Genomic DNA, 12,253 nt, shown 5'->3' with positions numbered 1-12,253 from the left:
ATGTACTCATTATGCATCAAGACTCTGTCATTCAGTGGAGACAATAAAAAGAACTTTCCTCCAGCAAGTTACCTTGAAACTCCTCTAAACCTACTTAGTATAATGCTTCCTCTCTACCATTTCTGCAGAAAACATGCAAAAGAACATTGCCATTAGATGGGAGCATAACACTGCATCCAAGCTTTATTTTACAGGGGTTTTTTTTTTTAAAAGTTCTGTTCGGATTTATTGTGTCTCTGCATAAAATTCCTACCTAGGGGTTATCATCAAAGAAAATTTGCAATCATACACTGGTAACAAAAGAATGCCACACCAAATACTCTGTGTAATGATTTAATGATTTACATCCAACTCAATGTGTATACACAATCAAAGACTCCTGTGTGCCACAAGTAAAATAAGTGTGTAATGCATTAAATGTTCAGCTGGCAGATGTTTGCATGTTTCTGAATACAAAGATGAGTTGAAGAAATCAATTCCTACCAAAACTTTTTACAAGTTCTACTACTTGCTACAATTTATATAACCCTCCCCACCTTTGGAAAAAAAAAAATTCATCTTAGTCCAGTTTAGAAATTGTGTTAAAAAGCTAATAAGTCTTGTCTTCAGTAAAATCATACAGCAACTGCTTGATGTTGCAGTGTCCCAACCCCAACACAATGAACACAGAAGTTGTAGTCCCTGCATGCGTACTCGGATAATATTTCAAAATTATAGCCCCATTAAGTCAGCTGAAGGAGGAAACATATTTCATGTATTCAAATATATGCGGAGCTAAAGCCTCAAAATGTTTTAATACCCAGCAAGAACCACTCGTACATGTAGATTTCTGCATACACACTGCATTCATTCAAGCGATATATATTTATATCTGGAGCTTGATAGGGGTTGGTAGAGGAACTAAAAAGCTGTACTATAATGAATCCACAACATAATCTAGCTGTTTACAGCAAGGCAATCTATCCAGAAATCTCAGATTTGCTGGATAGAGACCTATTCCCGGCCCTCCTCCATATACATACAAAGGCTTTCTGTGCATGATTTTTAAAAAATGTGAGAAAAAAAGGGGGGAGGGGAGAGAGAAAAGGAAAATATTCGACCTTCATAGTGTTTGTGGCAAGGTTATCATTGTTTACTGCTAACAAGACAATCCATCTGAAATCTTTCCCAGATTTGCTGGACCTTTTCCCTGCCCTCCTCCATATACATACAAAGGCTTTCTGTGCTTGCCAAAAAGTGAGAAAGGGAAAAAAAAGAGGAAAATACTCTACCTTTGTGGCAAGGTTATCATTGTTCACTGCTAATTAAGCATTTATAACTGTCATTAAAACTTTGTTATTTTAACTTCTGCCAAGTTTTTCTAATTAGAGTATCCATAATATGGGCAAGATATCTGGAAGGAGTGTGTGGAATGGTAAAATCCTCAAGGCCTTAGAACAGCACCCATCATCCATAAAATGGAGATGTCTTTGAAAAATATATATATATATTTTTTTTACCGGTGTTGTGCAGTAATTTGCCTCTATTTTTAGCCAAGAGCAAATCTGATGCTGAATACATATCATTTGCTAATTTACTTTGACTTTAAAAAGAAAAGTGTTAGTGTTTCAGTAAACCAGAAAGTGCAATCATCAGAAGTTTTTCATTTTAACACTATATAGATTACCATGCTTGCCAAGCCAATTCAATTCATAAGAAATGTCTATAACTTACTTAGTAAAAGATGGCATGCTAATAACAGACATCCATTACAGACACATGCAAGCACATGGATTAAAACTGAAAGAATATGCCATCAAAATACACCAATACCTCACTATCAGGGTTTTTGCACATCCAGCCTAAGAAAGCAGAAACTCAAGCTGGACTGAACAGTTTTCTGCATGGTCATCAACGGTCCAAGAGGGTTATGAAGCGAGAAAAATTAAGGAATCTTAGTAAACGATGACAGAGGCTCTATTTTAAAGATCACTGCAGATCCAGCTTTTGGCACACCATTTGCTCATACTTGCATTTTACTTTGTGGTTTGTATGTTCTCATTAGCATACCTTTTGTCTCCTTTTTTTAAATGTTTTTCCTTCCAATACTTGTTTTACCATCATCTATTTAATATGGTGGCTGTCCAAACATGCTGTTTAAAGTGAGTACAGAGCAGAAGAGTAAACATTCAAAAAAAGAATAAGCGTAGTGATGGGGAAAAGCGTCCACAACGAAATAAATAAAAAGTGAATCAAGCCTGATTGAAAACGTACCTATTATTTTACTGTTTTGTGAAAAAAAGATAAAGATCAGCTGATGCAAGACCAAGTCATCTAACGAAAATAATGATGCACATCATTAAGTGTACCATCCTTTTTAGCAATGATTTAAAGCATGGGGGTCTACTTACAGAAACAAAGGCACCAGAGAAAGAGCAGACGGCCAGAAAAACTAGTTTCACAAGCTATTGTTACACTTAAAAATTATAGCAATGATTGCTAGCAATAAGGTAACAAGACACCCCTCCCCTTACTCCCCACTCCTCCTCAATTAAAAAGAATAAGTGCAACTACAATGATTCCAAACACAAGCTAATTGTAAATCAGTTAGGCATCATTTGAAAACAATGTAGTTTCTTCCCTTCTTCCACAAAGAATGAATTTTAATCATGTTTTTTATTTCATTTAAATTTTGTTCATCAAATTACTTAGTGATCCTTCCGAGAAGACTGAACAGATTCTGGACAGGTTTGGAATTTTCCATTATTATAGTGGAATTAAAACTTATAAAAAGAAATTAGAAACAGACAATGAGGTATTGGTGTACAACCCATATAGCCTAACCTTTGACTGATAAAATATGATGTTTTAGGGCCCTACATTCAATAGTTTAAAAAAAAAAATCAAATACAAATGAGACAAAAATCAATGCTGGGCATGCCATTCTCTTCAACCCCTATAAATGTGCAAAATAAGTTTCCATGTTGAAACAGTAACTTTACAATATGAGCTCTCAGTGCCCAAACATTTTACACTCCAGTCAAACGATGGCATACCAAAAAAGGGGATATCACAAGGGATGAGTACGATATTAAAACCAACTGTTCTAAAATTTTCAAGACAGTGCTTACTATTTCAGCTCCAGGTGTTATTAATAACTCCTGATACGTGTAACTGTAATATATTTCTTCTATTTACTTTAATTTCAAAGAAACAAGATTGCCAATGATGGGGAATCCAAGTCTAGAAGCCTGACAACAGACCAGAGCAATTATGCTCGAGACATTGGTCGGTTTATTAAAAAAGGTAAAAATGCATTTACCAAACTTTTTAGCAATGAAACCCACACAAAAAGGTATTTTAGATGTGCACAGACTACTAAGTGAAAGCAACAAATGGATCACAAAATTAATTTCCTGGCAGCTGTTTCCTAAAAGTGATTCCTAGTGACAGGTGATAAGAGCTTTAAATATTGTTTTCGTTTATTCTAGTGAACTGCCAATATTTTTGAAAGTAATGTTGGAATGAAAAGAATTAAACCACTATAAAGTCTAGTTCTCCCAGGCTATTATAAAGAAACATGCAGAACTTAATTTCCCATCAAAAGACTACAATGAATGCATTTTAAATAATTCCTGTAACAAACAAAATATAAAATCTAAACATCATGGAAGGACCCAAACAACAGAATTCTGATGTGCCACAGATCAGAACTCTAGAACACTGGACCATAAGCATATCAGGATGGGCAGTCCTTATACGTCATCTTTCTAGCAATGAGCATCTTTTCATACAGCCTTCTTATGTCAGGTATAAAATGACAGACATAATTATGAGTGGTATATACAACGTATGAGCATAGCATAATCTTTCAAATCACTACCATATCACAACAGTTTATAAACAACGGAAGTACACCAGTGCATGGGCCAGTGAGCTATATTTAGATGAAAAATTTACAAGCATCTCTTAACCACAGGACTCTGCAGATATCAGTCTTACCACTGGTTGCCAAACCATAGCATCATCTATCAGAGCATAAATAATCCCTGGCAATGCTTATTTTATTTATTACTGCCTACAAAAGAGATTTATACCAAAATCTTCAACAAAACAACCTATGAATATTGTACATAACACACAAGGCATAGAGAATGAAGACAGCTTTAAACTTAGGGGGGAAAAATGAGGGGAGTTGCCCAAAATACACCAGCAATGGAATGAGTGCTTTCTGCTCTCTCAAAACAGAATGAATTTTCAACCAGGTTGTTTTGCAAAATGTTAGGCATCTATGCCAACGCTAAAAATCCATCTCTAAAATACCTTTTTTTTCAAAGTCTTTTCTTATGTGGTGAAGCACATGTTTTATTTATTTTTTAATCTGAAAACAGCTGTTAATATTAAAAGCTTCTAAATGTTAGTGATTTTTAACAGTCTGTGTCATAAATATATCACAAACTGAGTTCTATCTACAGTGTTAAGCTTAACACAAATCTGCAACCAGTGGCCCCCGTGAGCTGAACATGTAGAACTGACACACCTTAAAGAAAAAAGAATAGCACTATCTGGAAAAAAAAATTCACATAACCTTCACAATACTATTCTCAAATCCCCTCAGGAGCACCATTACACCACCTGTGAAGCATCTCACAGACCACTCTCATATCCCAGCTTACTTAGGCAGAGTTGTTATCAGATGCATCAAATAAAAGTGATGCCTTATCCTTCACCCCACCCTGACAATTATCATAAGCATGATATATTATATAAAGCTTGCCTGCTGAAAATGACTCCAATCCCTCCCAGGAAAAAAAATAAAATTGGTCTCTTCAACAATATGACATATTACTACACAGAAGCATTAGCATAAAACCTGCCCACAAAGAAATGTATAAACTAGACCTAAAAGTGAATCAAGTTTTTGTTCCTTCTTATCTTGATGCCTTGATTTGATGCTTGTATTTTCCCCTACTTTTGGTCTGTAAGGATCCTCCTGCAATGGATTAGTGAAAGACAAATGACAAAAGGATTTTTTTTAGAAGTTTAATCTGATCCTTGCTCTCATAAGAATAATGGGTGAAACTTGATGCAGCAATTCCCAGGCATCAAGCTGCACTGTGCTGGCACAGAAAAATGACCAGTCTCTGGATCATGTCTATGATCCTATACGCGCACAATGAGATGACAAGGGGTTACTAGTATGTCAACCCCCATGCACCCTAAATGGGCCTGAAGTTAGTTGCTGGGACAGGAAGCAAGACTACTTGCAGCAACCACTTTCTGACGGCTGGGTCTGTTCATTATTCAGTCGCACACCCTGCTGTCTCTGCTGATTTGCATTGCCTGCATCACTCTTTGGCAACTTCTTAGCTGTAAAAAGATGAAATGGTAATTTAGTAATATGCCATCATACATTATTCAGTCACTACCAACAGTCTAAATACATTTTTCATACACTATACAGTTGTCTTTTGTTTCAATGACAACCTAACTCGCTCTTAGACATGGTGACTGTCTCTAATGTAGCCATACTTCCCTCTCACCTTTAAACTCTCTAGGCCCTCCATGCATCAGTCTTTGATATCAATTTAAGAGCACACCTACACAAACATTCCTTACCTTCTCATGCTCAGTTGGTAAATTTAAAAACAGTTATAGCCCCAGCCTTAGGATATCCTTACTGTCATGGTTTTATTTTCAACCTTCAAGGACAGTGACAAGGCACAGTAGGAAGTACTAGTGCTTCATCAACCTTCTGTCCCATAATTTAGAACTAATCAGTGGAGTACATCTAATCTCAATTTGAACGCTATTCATTATCGTTCTAGATGGCTGTTTCCAAACCGTTAGTTTTTTTAAGTTCCACACTGTCTACACACGTGCTCTTGCACACTTTGCTGGTACCTTTCCATGAAGTTTTGCATAATACCACCAGATCGTACAACAATCTCTGCCTTTAACTGTCAGTGCACCAACTAACATTTGTGTTTGATAGTTTCATTCTTTGCAGCAAGGAGCACCTCTTAAAATTTGCCAGACTTAATCAATGTACAAACATCTTCAATGTACAAACAAAAAGACACTGCATAAATATCAATATTCAAAATAGCAGAGAAAACTATTCTGGATCTATGTCCATTTCTGACACCTTTAAAACAAGAAACATGTACTCATTTAAATTTATATTTCACTGCTTACAAAATTTGGCAAAAAAATACCCCCCTTTTTTTCTGATTTTAATGAAAAATGTAATGATTCTTCTGGAAACTGGAAATCATTTTTTTTATAATAAATGTTTTAGTTTTCCCGACTCCTACAGATACTGAGAAAGGACATGCCAATCGTCTGTAAGCAATAATATTCAAAGCATTCCATTTATTACATCTTATAATCAATATCTTCCTGCTCATCTACTCACCTATAGCCAAAAAAATATCATTGACATTCATAGCTGTCTTTGCTGATGTTTCCATAAACAGCAGGCTGTTCTCTTCTGCATATGCTTGTGCCTCCTAAAATTTGAAACAATTTATAGCACTGTAATATGCCACATCTTACAATGCACACCAACAAAAATATTTACATCTGAGACACTTTTTATTTTTACAGTTTACTGCAGCAATTCTTTTACTTCCAAATAATATCCCATTTAAAACTTCAGGGATTTTTTTTCTACAAAAGTATAAAAAATCCTTACCTCATACTCAACCATACGCTTATTGGCTAGATCAGCTTTATTGCCGGCCAGTGCTATGACAATGTTAGGACTGGCTTGTCTCTGCAATTCTTTTACCCACGTCTTAGCTCGTCCAAATGTGTCCTTCCAACAAAATCAGCTTTTCTTATGATCATGCACTTACAAGGCGATGTAACAATTTACAGCAAGGGGTCAATCATAACAATGCAAAGGAGCCTGGAATATACAACTTATCGATATTAAAATGTTTGGGGCACAAAACAGGCAAACAGTTTCCTAGTAATCCCTATTTAATAAATTGCATCAAAATGAAGTATTAGAAATAGTACACACAAATGCTGACATGTTTGTTCAGGATTGTTGCTTTATCTGTCCCTCAATATTTATAAATACAGTCATTAGAAAAGCTATTCCCTATGCGGCTGTGTTTTGAATTGTAACTTTATATACTCAGCAGTTCATTTACATTACCACAGAATGTAGTGGTAAAGTCAGTCAATATAATAACCTAATCACAGTGTTCAATTTCATTTAGTTTTATCTGAAATACTCTACTTTATTAACCCACCAAAATATGCTCCAACAATATCACAAATGAATAAACAAGTTGCACTTCTTTTTTAGCACATGGGATCTCTTCAAATGACAGTAGTAATCAAGCAACTTTTGGCCTGTTTATTTCTTAACGCAACAGCAGCCAGAATTACACAGTAAATCACCAGTGTCCAGCAAGTTCAAAGTGAAGGCCTAGAATGAATTTGTGCTTTAGTACAATAAACATTTGGTTATGCTATACATGCAGGTATATCTCCTACCAAGCTTTAACTTACCATTCTATTAAACATACCTGACTTGTGATATCATACACAACAATTGCAGCTTGTGCACCTCTGTAATACATTGGAGCAAGGCTATGATATCTCTCCTGGCCTGCTGTATCCCAGATTTCAAACTTCACTGTTGTGTCATCCAGACATACCGTTTGTGTCAAAAATGCAGCTGAAAAATAGAACGTTATACTGATTCCTAAAACCCAAAATGTTAAAAGATGGGAAAAGTTATTTTTCCCTTTAACCTTCCTACCCAACTCCTGAAATGTTTTGCTAACTCGTCTAGATAAATAATGCGCTTCAAATAATATTTTATAACATAACCTTCAAATGCTAAAGGACATCTTTTTTCTCCTTCTTTTCAAAATATACCTACAAAAGCAAATGCCAACATCTGCATAAACTGAAAAGCACATCTCATTTTTTAAATATTCCACCATACTACTAAAATAGAATGACATTGTATAGTGATATTGCATTATTGTCAATGTTCGTTCTCACAAACTTAACCTCTTTTTCTAAAAGAAACACTGTCATGATATAAAATAATCTCTCATGAAGCTCACCTCCGATTGTGCTTTCCTGATACTCATGAAACTGTCCCTTGACAAAACGCAAAACCAAACTGGATTTTCCCACAGCACTCTCCCCCAAAAGAACCAGTTTGAACTGACATATCTTCCCCTGTGTTGCCCCATTAGGCCTCTGTGCGCCTCCTCGACCTGCCATTGATGGTGCCTTTCTGTTGTCCTTTCCTTAAATACTCTTGCTGATCAGCTGCCATCATAAATCAAACAGACCTTTCACATTAATCTTCGTAAAAAAAGAAAGTCTCAAAAGTGTCTTTTCTTTCTAATCTCTGAGATTTTAAAATAAAAACCTCTTTAACAGTATAAACGAATTTTAAACGATGTATTTTTCTGTTTTGAGTAACGAATGTTCAATGTTTCTGCAATCTCCCGTGTCATGAAATGTGGGTTTGACTTGACCAATGTCTTAATTATGACGTCATCAACCTCTGTGAGTCTCAAGAGAAGCATCCTTGAGATCGAAATCACCAGCATGTAACTTCATGAAACATTGTTGGCACTTATATTCTTGTACAGCATTGCATACAAATTTGACGAAACTTTTCACAAGCTTGACGCATGTTTTTCCCTTTGTGGAAGTAAAATAGGGTGAAAATTTACAGCTTGATCTTCCATCTTCTTGTTGTAAAATCTTCAAAACTCAAATAACTCAGTTTTTGTTTTATAATGAAGCTAGAACTGTCAGCTGACAGACAATAATATAGATGTGAATGACTCTAATACTTCCAAAATGAACTAGCACCATCTAATGCAAAAATGAATCATGACTATTTGTAAAACCCAATAACTGCAAACAAAAAAAAAATTTTCTCTTTAAAATGATGCATACACTATTATAAAAATAAAGTATATAAAACCAAATCAAGAATGGACTTTGTGACAAGCTTATGGTAGTGTTTGATTGTCAGCAACTCTGAGCTGATCAACAAAGACTCAGAAATAGATTTATCAATGTCATGCAAACACAGGAAACTGAGTCAGGAGGCTACTTCCTGCTAAATCAAGTTTTAATGAAAGATAGTTGCCCCATACATTCTCCTTCCAAGAAGTGTTCCACATCTTTGCTTAAAAAAAAAAGTGCATTAGTAGTAATAGTGACTGTTTTTGTTTCCCACCCAACTGGCAAACAATGAACTCATTGTGAGACAAAGTTTAAAACATACCATACTGATCACTCATGCTTTTAAGTGTAAAACACTTTCATTTCAAAATTTGGATCTAAAATTAAAAATAACATGCCTAACTTTAAAGATTTAGAAATGTCTGAATTAGTTGATGATTGTGGTCTAATGAATTATGCTTCAGGCTTCATGTAAAAGCATATAATATTATGCTAAAGAGGAAAAAAGGAAATCAGAGAACAGATTAATATACAATTTTTTTTTAACCATTTGCTTGGATTAACCCACTGAGCACTGCATAATAATATAAGTATTAAAAAAAATGGCTAATAACTGAAGACTGTCAAGACAACAGTGGGTGAAGTTTGTTTTTTTATTCTTGCTCCTCTCAGGTAAACATAAGACCAAGAAACCCGCACATTTTTGGAAAGGAGAAAGTTTGAACTTTGCAATAAAAGTAATGAAAATTGCCTCCCCATGTTTTCCTGGCAAAATGGGTTAAGATATAAGTACAGGCAGTCCTCGACTTACAGCGATTGTTCCATTCCTTCGTCGCGTTGTAAACCAAATTTCGCTGCAAGTCATAACATGCTACATACTGTATGTAAATAACATACTGTAAGCACTTATCCTATCCTAGCACAGTAATTATCAAAAACACATATGAAATACTTTTAACAGTGAAATGAAACATGAAGTTCACGTTACAACGTTTGCGACACAAAACCACTTAAGTGGAAACAAGGCTTTATACAGTAAATGGGAGATGTGTTGTATCCACGAAATATCGTAACTCGGGACTGACGTAACTCGAGGACTGCCTGTAATAGGTTACCATGGCAAGGAACCATGATCTCTCTGCCTCATGCACAATCATAATTTCATCTTGTACAGCGGAATTTGGCAAACGACCACAAACTGTTCTGGAAAGTTGGCCGGTACCTGAAATGTTCGGTATCTGAAACAATTTTCCCCATAAGAAGTAGATTTAATTGGTTCCCAGCCTCTGTAGACTTGCTAATATATGAAAGTTACAGGCTATATAGCAGCACTTGTCCTTGGGGTTTTCTTCTGATAATCTTCGTAGATTTGCAGCGTCTTCTCACAAATGAACAACTCACTGATGCTAACACCTTCTATTTCCCTTTTATATACACAAGCAACAACTTTTCTACTTCTTCCATTATTTGGCGATAATATCAGACACATGCATGCCTCCTCCACAGCTTAAAATCTTTTTTTTTTCAATTCAATTGTGGGCCAGTTCCTTTTCATTACCTTGCTACTATTGCTCTTAATCTTTTTTCGAGCCATGATTGAGGGCTATATTATTTAAAAAAAAAAAAAAGCACAAAATCACTAAGTAAGAAAGATGCGCACAGATAAAGATAACGATCGTAACTGTGTCTCGAGCGCAAGTGATGCTTGGTCTGAGATGATGATCGGTCACGTGTGGGTGACATGGCTGTACGGTATCTGAATTAAGTTCGCTATCCAGTGCAAATTTTAAACAAAATTTTTGACTGTTATCCGAAAAGTTCACTATCTAAGGTGTTCGCAAGCCAAGCTTCCACTGTATACTAATTCTGAGGGTGAAGTGATGTAGTAAGTTTAAGCAGCTAATAATATTTTTTTTTTAAAACTGTGTACTTTTAAGCTAATACTTTTAAATAACATTTAAAAATGTTAATGACAGCTATGCACTACAATATTATTGGTAATCAAAACCATTAAAAGCAAAAAAAAAAAAAGTATACATACAGGACACTGAAAAACTGCTTTTTAGAAAAAAATAAATTCACCATACAGATATTTAATAAAGATTGCTGTGTTTATTCTGTCAGAAATAAAACCTTATTTTAACAAGTGATCAAGTAATTACAAGTAACTTCACACTAGCACATTACAGACACCTGTTTTAAAACTTAAAAACAAATAATAAAAACCTGCTCTTCTAAATGTTAAGTCCTAGACGCACCTACTTTACTACAGATCGTATTAATTACTTGATATTTGGGCAAAAGCCACCACCCCCTTTGTCTTAAACAATATGTGACGAAACCCGCATTTACCTTCTGCCAAGATCTTAGCTATCAACCATCAAGAATACTGAATGAGTAACGTTTAGGCTGACAGAGTTATACAGACCTGTTTTGTGGTAGACTTTGCACAATATTGTGAAAAATGGTCTGTTCTTTGATAAGTGTGACAGTATTTTATAATGTTCAAGTACACAGCACGTCTATGATTATCAAACTATGAAGAGATGCTTTTGTTAACAGGACTCAATATCCAATTATGTTTTTTAAAACTAATTTTACCGTAACTAATGAGTAACAGGCATTTGCTGTGATGTAAACAAGGAAGCCTACAACTAAATTCATCGGCCATTTTGTTCACCGTCCTCCACAAAAAGAGACATTTTAAAGTTTCTGTTCATTGTTCTCGCGAATCAATTCTCAAATTGACTTACCTGCTTAAGATATGAAGCAAATCTACAATTAAGACGTAAGCAGATCAATTTCAGCGCAGCTTTAGCGAAATATTAGAGATTGTGTTTCGCAGAACCACCCTCCTGAAAACAGGACTAATGTATGCACACAGGAGGATGTGATTGCGCGATGTATGTAGCGCAAGAATTTCCATTGAAATATCACATGATCAACTCTCAAAAAATCTCACAACCTTTCATACATGAACAGTATAATTTATTATTATAGTTAAATGATTTAATACTTGACATTACTATTTTTAAATGCTTTGAGCTCAGAAATGCGTATGAATATAAGACCCTGCGTATGATGCACTCATGAGTACCCATTAATGACGTCATCTTTTTTTACTCAGACCACACGAAGTTATTAGAGATCTGTGGTTATACCAATCATCAACCCACAAAGTGCAGTTTCATCTCTTGCCTCATGTGTGCATTACAGTCTGTTTATTGAAAGAGCCTATCCGTAATATTTGATGTAATTTATTTTAATAATTTAATAACTTCAATAAGAAGAAAATTAATTGTTTGGTTCACGATAA

General features: G+C 35.1%; 1 protein-coding gene across 1 annotated transcript; it reads right to left on the bottom strand.

The window, feature by feature from the left end:
- Nucleotides 1-319: 319 nt before the first annotated feature.
- LOC112577028 (ras-related protein Rab-5B-like) lies at nt 320-11,847 on the bottom strand. Its single transcript, XM_025259973.1, has 6 exons — nt 11,691-11,847; nt 8,073-8,283; nt 7,524-7,675; nt 6,677-6,799; nt 6,398-6,491; nt 320-5,349 (listed from the first exon to the last, which is right to left on the bottom strand). The coding sequence occupies exons 2-6, from the start codon at nt 8,233-8,235 to the stop codon at nt 5,240-5,242; spliced, it is 642 nt and encodes a 213-aa protein (XP_025115758.1). The 5' UTR covers nt 8,236-8,283; nt 11,691-11,847; the 3' UTR covers nt 320-5,239.
- Nucleotides 11,848-12,253: the final 406 nt, after the last annotated feature.

The sequence above is a fragment of the Pomacea canaliculata genome, linkage group LG1 (genome assembly GCF_003073045.1).
Source record: "Pomacea canaliculata isolate SZHN2017 linkage group LG1, ASM307304v1, whole genome shotgun sequence".
In the NCBI taxonomy this organism is placed as follows: domain Eukaryota; kingdom Metazoa; phylum Mollusca; class Gastropoda; order Architaenioglossa; family Ampullariidae; genus Pomacea; species Pomacea canaliculata.
The sequence above is the reverse complement of the archived record's forward strand: the minus strand, read 5'-3'. Positions and strand labels throughout refer to the sequence as shown.